The following is a 12977-nucleotide window of genomic DNA, read 5'->3' as shown; positions in this document are numbered from 1 at the left end:
TGAGTGAACTCTGGGAGATGGTGATGGACAGGGAGGCCTGGTGTGCTGCGATTCATGGGGTCGCAAAGAGTGTGACACGACTGAGCGACTGAACTGAACTGAATGTATCCACATGCTCAGATAGGGCCTGACCAAAACAGGTGCCCCGCTCTAACAGCTCTCTTTCTGGCTCCCTGAAATACCCCGTGAGTTTGGGCAGGTTCTCTCCCCTTTGGGCTTTGGTTTCCCCGTTGTTAACAAGAGGGAAAGCACCCATTCTCAGGGCTGGAGTGGGGCCGAAACTGTGACCGAGAAAAATTACATTGTATGGCCTGAGCGTTCTGCCCTAACCGGAGCCCCGCCAGCCGCCTTGTTCACCAACTACTCCCACGAGGGCACAACGTGAACTCCCTGCACGGCGACGGGCGGATCAGCCTGGGAGAGAAGAGCGGGCAGAGCCGCTGGCTGAGAAGCGCCAGAGTCTGCGGATCTTTGGACGGAAAGATCCCTCGCCCCCTGCAGGTGCCGGTCCTGCGAACCCGGCGGATGGAGGCCGGCCCGCGCCCCGCCGCGGGCGAGAGCGCTCCAACCCCAGCAGAGGGAGGAGCCGCCGCGCAGGTGGGACAGGTGGGGAGCCTGGGCTCAGGTGTTTCCGCGGCGGCGGCCAGGGGAAGCGACTGCTCCCTGGCAGGCGCAGGCAGAGCCGAACAGACCCTTGGCCTTAGGATCCAGCTCTGGGAAACCGGTTTCGTCTTCCAGACTCTATCTCGGAAGAAAGTCATGGAAGCGGTAAGTCGTGGTGGGTTTGGCCGTGGGCTTTCTTGTGCGTCCAGTTCCTTCCGGGAGAAAGCGTGGGGAGAGGCTGCGTGCACCCCGCCTCCAGGAGAGGAGTCAACTTTCATGCCGTCCAGCTCACACTGGCCTGGCGGGGGTAGGGTGGGGAGACGGAAGAGGGGTGTGTGTACCTGTCCTGTGCCACCTTGGAGGCTGAAGGGCAAGGGTCTCAGGAGGGGTGGTGTGAGGGACTCTATACCTCCAGCGCTGTGAGCTAGGCTTCTAACCTCCCCTCCCCCGACTCAGCCCCCCCCCACCCCCCGTCGACCCCCGCCCAGGCGTCAGTGAGTGCTGCTCTCTGTCTGCCTGTCCTTTCCCCAGTCCTCTCAAGAGAGCTTCCTAGTCGGAGGCTGCAGGGGCTCTTGTGTGGCTTGTGGTTTTCCTGCGGGCTCTGCTTCTTAGAAGCTGCATGGCCTGGGGCCAGTAAGTTCATTTTCCTTCGCCTCTTGTTCTTCACTTGTAAAATAGGATTACTACTAGAATAACTAGTGAGATGATTGGAGGTGTTTGTTAAAAAAAAAAAAAAAATTGGGGAAGGGCCCTGCACCGAGCAGGTGAACTTCCCTTCTGCTTGGATGGATGACCACGTCCTGTTTGCCTAGCTGGAGAGTTTTTTCACCTGACTGACCATGTTTTCCTCTTTGCTTTTCCAGTTCGCCGCCGCCTCCCTGCCTCTCTAAAATAAGTCAGTTTCTCTACAAGGGGGCAGGGCAATGATGTGTTTCACCTTCATTGTCTTCTTTATTATACACCTGGAGTCAAGTCATTTTCTTCTGTGAATCAGCCACTTCCTTCTCAGAGGTTGGCTGTAGTGGGGACGGAGGACCCATTTTAGCGGTCACCGATCAGAAGAAGCTCCCCTTGGTCCCAGGGCAGTGGACACATGTCTCTCTGTGGCTGACCCTCCATTCCAGCTAGCTGAGTTTTGGAAGAGAGAACAAAGGCACGCTGGTATGGTTTCTGTCTCCCCTCTGAATTCTCTCTCTATCCTACAATTTTAGCAATTTCTGAGAAACTCCTAACTGATGGGAAAATGTCAGGGTGACTAGATCCAGTGTGGTTGTGAGAAAAAAGAAACAAACTTCTATTTTGGCCTCTCGGATATGCCAGGGTATGCACTAGCTTCCATTGTTTCAGTGTATGTAGGTAACAACACAGTGAGGTTGAGGTCAGTGCTTTCTGCCCCAGTTCTTACAGGGAGGAAACAGAATGTTGTTTGTTACTCAATATCACACAGCGGGTAAGCAGCAGAGCCAAAGCATGGGCTGTGATTTGTCAGTAACAAATATTGAGTGCCAACTATACGCCAGGCACCGCCGGCAAGGATGACAACTGGAAAACGGGAATGTTAGGTAACTGGAGAGAAAAATGTTCCAAAGGGCATGTTAGCTCATGGCATTTTTATGGGACAAGATAATGCAGTTATGGGATAAGCTGATGTGGTTATGTAATGTTTTCTGCTCAGAGAAAGAGGTGGGGGGAAGATCAAAAAAGAAATATGGGTTATTTCTCATTTTAAAAGGAGGATTTGTTTATTGTAAAGCTAACAAATTACCCAGTCCATATGCATAATGAAGCACTTGCTTTGTGTTGTTAGGCCCCTTTCAGGGGCTGCAGATGCAGCAGTGACCCAGCCAGAAATGCCTGCCTTCATACAACTTGTGTTCTAGTGGTGAAGACACACACACACATTAGGTCAAATAGCAGTGAGTTCAATGTAGAACCACAGAGGAAGGCAGAGTTTAAGGACTTTGAGGCAGTGAGCAGGAGAGGCTGATATTTTAAATGGGATAGTTTCAAGAAAGGCATCAATACAAGGTTCCATTTGAGCAGAAGCTTGAAGCAGGTGAGGACTTTGGTGCCGTGGATCTTTTAGGGAAGAGCACTCTACAGAGGGATAAAAAAACAAGTGCAAAAAGGCCCTGGGGCGGAAGCTTGTCTGATATGTTCAAGGAGTCAGTAAGATGCCCAGCATGGAGAGATCAAAGGAGAGAGTGGGAAGAAGTAGAGGTCAGGTCACGTAGGATGCTGGAGGCCATTGTGGGAATTCCAGGTGCTCCTCCAAGTGAGATGGAGAGCACCTGAGTGTAATGAATGGCAGAAGAGAATGATCCAACTTGCTTTTTAAAAGGATCACCCGGCTGTTGTTTAGAAACTAGATGGTAGAAGAAGCAGAATTAGAAGCTGGTCGACCAGTTAGGAGGCTTTTGCCCGAATTCAAGCAAGAGAATATGGAGGCTCAGGCCAGCGTCTTAGCAATAAAGGTGACTAGAAATGGTTAGGTTCTGGATATGTATTAAAGGTAGATTTAACAAGATTAACTGAAGGATGAAACAAAAAATGTGAAAGAAAGTGACACCAGGGTGTGAAGCCTAAGCACCTTGAAGAATGTAGTTGACATTGAATGAGATGATTTAAGGTGGAACAGGTTTGCAAGACCAGGGGGTCCGTTTTAGACATAGTAAATTATAGGTTGAGGGGCTGAGTAGACAGATATTGAGTTTAGAGTTTGAGGGGGAGGCCCAGGCAGGAATATGATTAACATAAAAAATTTTCATTGCTTGGCATAATGCTGAGTGCATAGCAGCATTTAGTATATGTTACTGTGGTGGTTTTCAAACTTGGCTACACATTCTCTGACATTCCTCCCATCAAGATGTGGAGTCTGTGTTCCCTTGCCTTGAATCTGGGCAGAATCATGACTGGTTTGGCCAATAGACTGTGACACAAGTAACATTATGTGACTTTAGAGGCTGTGTCGTAAAGGACTATGCAGCTTCTACCTGGTTTGTGAGAACCCTTACTCTTGCAGCCCTTAACCCCCGTATAGGCGGTCTATGGGGACATCTGTCAACCAGCTGCTCTGGTTGACAGTTCCTGCTAAACCTAGCCTTCCAGCATTCCTGCATGACAAAGAACCAGGGTTCTGCAGACCAGCCCATTTACTGGTGAGATACCACTGGGGCAATTTTATTGCCACCCTGTGGAACAAAAGGGTCACCCTACTGAACCTAGCTCAAATTCCTATCCCAGCTAAATTGTGAGATAAGGAAAAATGGTTATTGTTTTAGGCCACTCAGTTGTGAGGTGGTCTGTTTTGCAACAGTAGATACTGGAACTATTAATTCTTTCATTGTTTTAGTTATAAAAGTATCATTCTCCCCCATGGACATAAGGCTCTAGGGAGTTCTGTAAAAATATATTTTGTTACATAGTTCAGAGGTTGATGAAGTTCTACCTTGGTGCCTTCCCTCAGCTGAGTAGTTCCCCAGTCTTGGCAAGAGAGAATCCTAGCATTTTTAAGCTGAGATTGCTTGTCAGTGGGGGAGCTTAGAAAGTGGTACCTGAATTCTTGATGAATGAACATTGGCTGCTGCTGCTGCTAAGTTGCTTCAGCTGTGTCCAACTCTGTGCAACCCCATAGACGGCAGCCCGCCAGGCTCCACCATCCCTGGGATTCTCCAGGCAAGAATTCTGGAGTGGGCTGCCATTTCCTTCTCCAATGCATGAAAGTGAATAGGGAAAGTGAAGTTGCTCAGTCGTGTCCGACTCTTAGCAACCCCATGGACTGCAGTTTACCAGGCTCCTCCGTCCATGGGATTTTCCAGGCAAGAGTACTGGAGTAGGGTGCCATTGCCTTCTCCTGAGCATTGGCATTGGAGTCCAAATACCTGTATTTATGTTTGCTTCTGCCTCTTACTAGCCAAGTGATTTGGGCCAACCATTGAATAATAAAATGTAGGAGTTGGGAGATTTATCAAAGACCAGCCAGTCTAAGGACTCCCGTTTCAGAGCTGGGAAACTTGGAACCCAGGAGGGAAAGGTCACACATTTTGTGACTGCTTCTCAGCTGTGCCTCACACATAATGGATGCTCTTAAATGATCTTGTCATTTTTTGAGAGTAAACTCTAGCATCATCAGATCATTAGGCTCTCCTCTTGCATTGTTCAGCAGAAAATCACCAAACATCTTCTCTGAGTCAGGGCCTAGCTTAGAGTTTCTGAGAGGGGGTCTGTCATACATGTCCTTTATGTGCTCAGTTTGGCAGGGGAGAGTGTCAAGAACACAGACAATTGTAGTATTAATGAAAAGTAGGATAATGAAGAAAGGCTCGGATTTTACCAGGAGCACCAAGAATGGGGACCTAACTCTAAGTGGGACCATCCAGGGTCTGTTGGAGGAGCTGGTATCTGAGATGCATGTCAGAGGAAGGATGGAAAGGGGAGGGAGGCACAAGGGAAGAGCCAAATCCCAATAAGTAAATCAGAGCCAGACACTGAAAGCATCAGTATCTGGATAGCATCACCAGCTCAATGGACGTGAGTCTGAGCAAATGCTGGGAGATAGTGAAGAACAGGGAAGCTTGGCGTGCTGCAGTCCATGGGAGTCGGATATGACTTAGTGACTGAACAAAAACTGAAGCCCTTGAACACAGATGTGCTTCATGCTGGAGACCAAGGGAGCCACTGAGGGCCAGCACCTCCAGGATGGGACTAAACACACCCCTGGAGTCTTGTCATGCTCTGACATCATAGGACTGTCTTAAGGTCATAGGGGGCTTATTTTTGACAGTTCTGTCTAGAACCCAGGTTCTGAATGCTAAGTGAGATCACTTAGCAAGCCCTCAAGAACGATTTCAGGGGTTTCTCCTGAATATTCTGATTCTTAATAAATAGGTCATGAGGAGGGTAACGTCTGGAAAGGGATGGGCCCACTGAGAAAGATATTACTGAGAAGACAGTCTGTTGTTAATGAGCTTGTCCTTGGACAAGCGGAGTGCACAGGGATTCAGATCAGATGGTTGGGTGAAGCCTCTTGGGAATTCCAAGAGGTGGCCTTAAGACTGGTCACCTCCCTTCTATCTTTGCAGAGAAGCTGTGCTGCAGAGGCCTCTTGAACAGTGTTGCTTAGTCCTTGATCATGAAACATGAAGTGACCTGCGTAGCTGCAGGGCTGATGTTCAGTCTTAACCAGCAGCTTGTACCCTGGAGTTACCCAGTTACCTTGGCATTGAGTCAAGCTTTCTCTTCCACTGGAGAAGTGGTTCTAACAGGCAAGTTTGATCATGTCACACCCCTGCCAGATCCCCTCAAATTGTCCCCCATTGCCTGTGCAGCAGAGCCCAGGGGCTTCTGGACAAGGTCAAGGTACTCCCACTTCAGCCTCCTGGTCCTGCATCCCTTATGCTCCAGCCTGTTCTGCACCATGCACAATCCTCTCGCCAGAATCTTGTCACTTCACTAATACTCAGCTCAGCTGTCACCTTCCTGAGAAGCCTTCTCTTGCTCCTGGGTGGTCATGATTGGTTTTTCTCCAGCTTGCAAGTTCCCAGCCCTTTGACCAGCCCCAGGTCTGGACTGTGAGATCCCAAAGGTAGCACAGCCTGAGGCTTAAAAGCTCGGGCTCTAGGGCAGCCCAACTGGTTTCAGTTTCTTGCTCCACAATTTACTAGCTGTTTGTCTTTGAGCAAGTTACCTATCTCTCTGTGCCCAGTTACCCCATCTGTAAAGGGGAGAATGGCATCTACCTCTCAGCAGTCAGCTGAGTTTTATATAAAGAGCTTAGGTCAGCTCAGTGAGGTCACAGGGCAGGTAATTCTACAAGCTAAAATAGTGATATGGTACAGTAAAAGAATCTGCCTGCAATGCAGGAGACCTGGGTTTTATCCCTGGGTTGGAAAGATCCCCTGGAGAAGGGAAAGGCTACCCACTCCAGTATTCTGGCCTGGAGAATTACGTGGACTGTATACTCCACCGGGTCTCAAACAGTTGGACATAACTTAGTGACTTTCACTTCACTTCCCAGTAATAATACATGGACCATTGTGAGTTGAAATCTGTCCCCTCCCCCAGTCCCATATGTTGACATCTTAACCCCTACTGCGTCGGAAGTTGACCTTATTTGGAGACAGAGCCTTTGCAGAAGTCACCAAGATAAAGTGAGGTCACTGCGGCAGGTCTAATCCAATATGACTGATGTCCTTATGAAAAGGAGGGATGGACATGGAGATACACACAAAGGGAGGACAGTGTGAAGATAAAGTGAGAACATCCTGTGAACATGGAGATGGCCATCCACAGGCCGAGGAGAAGGGAACAGACCCTTCCCTCGTGGCCCTCAGAAGGCACCAAGCCAATGACCCTTGATCTTTGACTTTCAGCCTCCAGAACCATGGGGCAACACATTTCTGTTGTTTGAGTGACACAGTCAGGGGTACCTTTTCAGAGCAGGCCTAGCAAGCTCTTACATGGACCTGTCAGGGAAGTTAAAGAGAGTTCACTTGAATGCTCAATACAGTGCCCTGCCCCCATCAACCTGGGAAGGATTTGGGGCCATGTTGTTCTGATGATCAAAAAAGACAGCTGTGCTTAGCTCTTCAAAGAAGAAATCTGAGAGGTATTTATCAGCACCTGGCTTGGGAAATGGAGTGAAATGATCTCAGGATTGTGGTTAGTATTCCTTCCTGATCACTGAGCCCTGGGTTTGGTTTTTCTCATCTGTAAAACTCTAAAATACCCAAGTCTTGGGGTGATTTTTCAAAACCAATACTCATATTTTGTTAGGACATACTAAATACAGGTAAGTTAAATGATGTGATTCAGAAAGAATAAGCAATTTTTGTTTGTTTTTAATTATTTTTTTTAATTGCTAGATCTTCACTACTGTGCTCAGGTTTTCTCTAGGTGCAGCGAGCAGGGGCTACTCTTTGTCGTGGTAAACGGGCTTCTCCTTGCGGTAGCTTCTCTTGCTGTGGGGCATGGGCTCTAGAGTGCACGGCCTTCAGTGATCTGTGGGGCATGGGCTTTCGAGTGCACGGCCTTCAGTGATCTGTGGCACAGGGGCTCAGTAATTGTATACAGCCTCAGTTGCTTGGAGGCATGTGGAGTCTTCTCAGACCAGGAATTGAACCCATCCCCTGCATTGGCAGGCAGATTGTTATCCACTGCACCACCAGAGAAGTCCAGAATCAGCACTTTTGGGTTATAATATTGGAACAAGTTTTTATTTCTTATTGTTCACTCTTACTGTTTTCATCTTCTCTGTTTTACATATAAGGCAGACTCAAGATTCACACTCGGATATATTTGACTCAGAGTCATCTTGACCTTTGGTTTGGTTCAAGTATGGTCATATTGAATGGTTTTTTGGACAGAGATATTTCAAAATTTTTAGAACAGAACACTGACCAATTCATGTTGATGTTTAGCAGAAACCAACAAAATTCTGTAAATCAATAAAGAAAAAAGTACACCTGAATTCGAGTCTAGGTCTATCATCCCAATCACTCTACTTCTCTGAGACTCAGGGTTCTTATCTCTATGTCTAATAATACCTATCTGATATTTTGGCCATGAGGATTATATAGGATAATGTCTGTAAAGTACTGTTGTAAATAATAGAATGCCATAAAAATATTCAGAATTGTTGATATTATCACAATTCCCCATTCCAAAATTTGAGCAGAGGAGACAATAGAGTTTAAAGCACTCTCTACTTTGTGTGAGCCAGTCAAGAGCTTACCTTAAAGAGCAGTGTGTGATCTTTGGTAGGAATAAGGAAATCGTACTTGGGAACAATGTTTAACAATTTGAAGTTGATATACAAGAACAAACCCTTAAGCACTTAAAGGATCAGGACAGAGGTCCATCTTCAGCATCCTTAAAAATATCACCCCAGAGTCTCCTGTGTTTTATTTTTTACCCAATGCTGTTACTGTGTACATGCCTAGGGACATTCCCCCAAACTGTGGTACCCAGGAAAGGGCATTGAATTGGGAGTCTGAAGATCATGATCTGAATTTAGTCTCTGCCACTCCTGCCTGTGTGCATTGAGGCTGTGGTCTACCCAGGGGGATGGGGAAGGGCCCCCAGTTTTTATTTTTAAAAAAATTGTAAAAATGTATTTTTATTCAGTTCAGACACTCAGTCATGTCCAACTCTTTGTGACCCCATGGACTGCAGCACACCAGGCCTCCCTGTTCATCACCAACTCCCGTAGTTTACTCAAACTCATGTCCACTGAGTCAGTGATGCCATCCAACCATCTCATTCTCTGTCATCCCCTTCTCCTCCCACTTTCAATCATTCCCAGCATCAGGGTCTTTTCCAATGAGTCAGCTCTTTCTGTCAGGTGGCCGAAGTACTGGAGTTTCAGTTTCAGCCTCAGTCCTTCCAACGAATATTCAGGACTGATCTCCTTCAGGATGGACTGGTTGGATCTCCTTGCAGTCCAAGGGACTCTCAAGAGTCTTCTTCAACAACACAGTTCAAAAGCATCAATTCTTTGGCACTCAGCTTTCTTCACAGTCCAACTTTCACATCCATACATGGTACTGGAAGAACCATATCTTTGACTAGACGGACCTTTGTTGGCAAAGTAATGTCTCCGCTTTTAAATATTCTGTCTAGGTTGGTCATAACTTTTCTTCCAAGGAGCAAGCATCTTTTAATTTCATGGCTGCAGTCACCATCCTCACTTATTAAACAGGATTAAATGAATGAGATGACATATTAAAAAAAGCATCAAATATATCCATGTGAAAAGTGAAAGTGTTAGCTGCTCAGTCATGCCCAACTCTTTGTGATCCCATGGACTATAGCCCACCAGGTTCCTCCGTCCACAGAATTCTCCAGGTAGAAATACTGGAGTGGGTTGCCATTTGCTACTCCAGGGGATCTTCCCAACCCAGGGATCAAATCTGGGTCTCCCACATTGCAAGCAGATTCTTTACCATCTAAGTCACCAGGGAAGCCCAACATCCATGTACTCTTGGTCTAACCTGCTATTCACTTTTAAGCTGGGTGGTGGAGACCCTAGGAAGAACTTAAGATATTTCTGCTTCATTCTGGTGTACATGTCATGGACAAGGACCCTAATGTCTGGATCTATAGTTCTCAGAAACAAAGGAATTACCAGTTCTGTGCTAACCAGCTCTGAGCTCTTAATTCCCTCTTAATGCCCACTCCCATCCCTTGCTTAGTGACTGTTTTGTTGACCTATATTTCAGGAAACAAGAAAGATAATACTGGTGGAGCACTCACTCCGTGCCACCCCTTGCATCTAGACGCATTGTTTTGTTCAAACCTCACAAATCATCTGTGAGAAATATTATCCCCATTTTACAGATGAGAAAACAGAAGTTCTCTGGGGTTACGTGGTTTCACGCTTGTCATGATTAGCCATAGTGGCTAACGCTGACACTTAGATACATCAGCCATGACTCTTGGGGCTCGTTATGTACTACCTCTCAGCCACTCTAGGGCAGGCACTGTCATTAGGCAGGTAGGCACGCCCTGGATGTCTCCAGTATTATGAGAGACGCAGAGAGGGTGGACAGTTTGCTGAAAGTCACACAGCCAGTTGTGGCACCGGGAGTCAAACCCAGAAGCCGAAGCTTTGAAGAACACATTCTGTAAGAGTTTGTCTCTCCCAGAAAGTCTATAGAATAGTGGTGTCAGGGTGTGAAAAGGACAGAGCTGACTGAAAATGGGGAGGCATCCCAATACCAACACCAGGAAACGCTAGGACACAACTAGCCACATTCTCTGCTTAGAAAAATGAAAGCGTTTTTGGCAGTATACAACCCCTAGGGGAAATGGCATCGTCGAAACATTCTTACCATTCCTCACGCCTCTCTTTCAGGCAAGACATCGCTTCATAGCATGCATTCACAATGAAAACCAGTAAGAAATCTCCTAGCAGAAAAATAGATCCTGGCTACACCCTTCATTTGAAAAGTTGTTTCTGAATATGTTGTTCTGAGTGCTTTCCAGTTAACTCCTTAAAATATCAACTGGTGAAGGCATTCATCTTTGCTTCATGGGGCATAAATCTCCCACATCTTTACTAGTGCCAAAGACAAATTTATATCGACTTTTGGCTTCACAAGTTTGACTTGGGAGAGAATATTCAACTTTTAGACTGTTGGGAACATTTCCTGTGTTTCCCTCCAATCCAGGAATGCAGTGTGAAACTGGAGACTGTAAAGGATAAGGAATTCCATTATTGCCTTTCCATGCCACCAGCACTGATGAAGAGAGGGCTGTATCCTCCCAGAGGAGGTGGTATAGTATAGGTTAGGAACCTGGGCAGGGTTCCAGAGGCTCAAAGTTAAGCTCTGCTCCTTGGGACTTTAACTCCATGGACCTGTTTTTCTTCAATCTGAACAGTTGGAATACTGTCTGAACATATCGCATCCTCCACTCAGTTTGGGCTCCCTGCTGGCTCAGACGGTAAAGCGTCTGCCGGCAATGTGGGAGATTTGGGTTTGATCCCTGGGTCGGGAAGATCCCCTGGAGAAGGAAATGGCAACCCACTCCAGTATTCTTGCCTAGAAAATCCCATGGAGGGAGGAGCCTGGTAGGCTACAGTCCATGGAGTTGCAGAGTCGGACATGACTGAATGACGTCACTTTCTTTTTCTTTCTATATCTTATGAAAATGATCCACAGACGTACATGAAATGTCTTTCTCTGCTTCAGTTCTCCCACTCAAAATGTTAGGAAACATGTTGTTTTGAGAAACAGCTTGGCCTTGGGAGGAAATCTATGTGACTTTGGACAAGTCTTCAGTATCTTCATCTGCAAAATGATGGGTGGAATCAATCTTCAGTTACCACTTTGAGACATGTGAAGAATTTCTGGTTCGTGGGGGAGGTTAAGAGGATTAGTGATGTTTTTCTTCTTCTTTATTGGTAAACCCACTGTTTTGCCCCAAGTAGAATCTGAAGCAACTTAATGTTGTTTACGTATCTTTATGCTTTTGCATATGCCTTATGCATTTCTTTATGCTTCTCTGGCTAATGAATTCCAAATATAGGATTGTAGTCAATACTGAGCATCTAACAGCTTCAAGTCAAACATTTGGTGCAGATTCTGGCTCTCTGACTTCCAAGTCATGTGTTGAGAGGGTGACGTCACCAGTGGTGGGTCCCTCAGTGGGTATTACCAGCTCATGTGGACGTATAGTGTGTGTGTATATGTGTATGTATGAGTGAGAGATCGACCCACCCACCCTGACCTTTAGGTTAAGCCACTGAGATTGAGGAGTTGCTTGGTTACAATAAAACCTCGTCCATCCTAAATACTGTATACCCCACATGTCTTATTTCAGAGCATGTATGTGAGTTTCCAGTTGATAACATTTTGGGAGATAAGCATGAACATGACTGAGTGACTGACACAGCCACGCTGTGTCTAGCTCTTCCTTTGAACGTGCTGTGCTAAGTCACTTTAGGCGTGTCCAGCTCTTTGCAGCGCTATGGACTGAGCCTGCCCTGCTCCTCTGTCTGTGGGGTTGTTCAGGTTAGAATACTGGAGTGGGCTGCCATGCCCTTCTCCAGGGGATCTTCCCATCCCCAGAACTGAATCCAGCTCTCCTACATTGTAGGTGGATTCTTTACTGTCTGAGGCACCAGGGAAGCCGGCCCTTTGCATAATATAGTCTAATCTGCACAGCAGTCTGGCAAAGATGAGTACCATTACTGTTTCTGTCTTCAGTTGGTGAGAGTGGGCTTCAGTGAGTGTAAATGACTAGCCCCCAAAACTACAAAACTGTTAAGCTGATCCCAGCATTGAATCCATCTGACCTCAGAGATCTTTAATTTAACAGACAAGGTACTGAGAGACCAAAAAGAAAGTTGCTCAGTTGTATACGACTCTTTGTGAGCCCAAGGACTATACAGTCCATGGAATTCTCAAGGCCAAAATACTGGAGTGGGTAGCCTTTCCCTTCTCTAGGGGGGTCTTCCCAACCCAAGGGTCGAACCCAGGTCTCCCACATTGCAGGCAGATTCTTTACCAGCTGAGCCACCAGGGAAGCCCAAGAACACTGGAGTGGGTAGCCTATCCCTTCTCCAGTGGATCTTCCCGACCCAGGAATCGAACCAGGGTCTGCTGCACTGCAGGCGGATTCTTTACCAACTGAGCTATGAGGGAAACCAGAGGGACCAAAAACTCAAACACAATTTAGACCTTCTTCAAATTGCTCTGAGTTTAGTAGAGATCTATAAAAATAGCATGTTTTTAATACAGTGTGACAGTTATAATATGAATAATGACATTATGTTCAAATAACTAAGGGGAAAGAGAGAGAATCTTTTAACTCCACTTGAATGAGGCAGGAAAGCCTCTCCCAAGGGAGGTAACTTCTGATTTGGGTTTTAA

At 46.5% G+C, this 12977-nt stretch overlaps 1 protein-coding gene across 8 annotated transcripts in view; it reads left to right on the top strand.

Moving 5' to 3' along the window:
- Positions 1-497: 497 nt before the first annotated feature.
- The window catches only part of FYB2 (FYN binding protein 2), a 132451-nt gene continuing 119971 nt past the window's right edge, over positions 498-12977 (top strand). For all 8 annotated transcript variants that reach the window (XM_060409649.1, XM_060409627.1, XM_060409638.1 and 5 more), the window contains exon 1: positions 498-768. In XM_060409649.1, coding sequence (XP_060265632.1) covers positions 526-768 — 243 coding nt within the window. In that variant the 5' untranslated portion in view covers positions 498-525. The remainder of the gene's footprint in view (positions 769-12977) is intronic.

This window comes from Ovis aries, chromosome 1 (assembly GCF_016772045.2).
Source record: "Ovis aries strain OAR_USU_Benz2616 breed Rambouillet chromosome 1, ARS-UI_Ramb_v3.0, whole genome shotgun sequence".
Classification (NCBI taxonomy): domain Eukaryota; kingdom Metazoa; phylum Chordata; class Mammalia; order Artiodactyla; family Bovidae; genus Ovis; species Ovis aries.
This window is presented reverse-complemented; position numbering and strand designations above follow the sequence as displayed.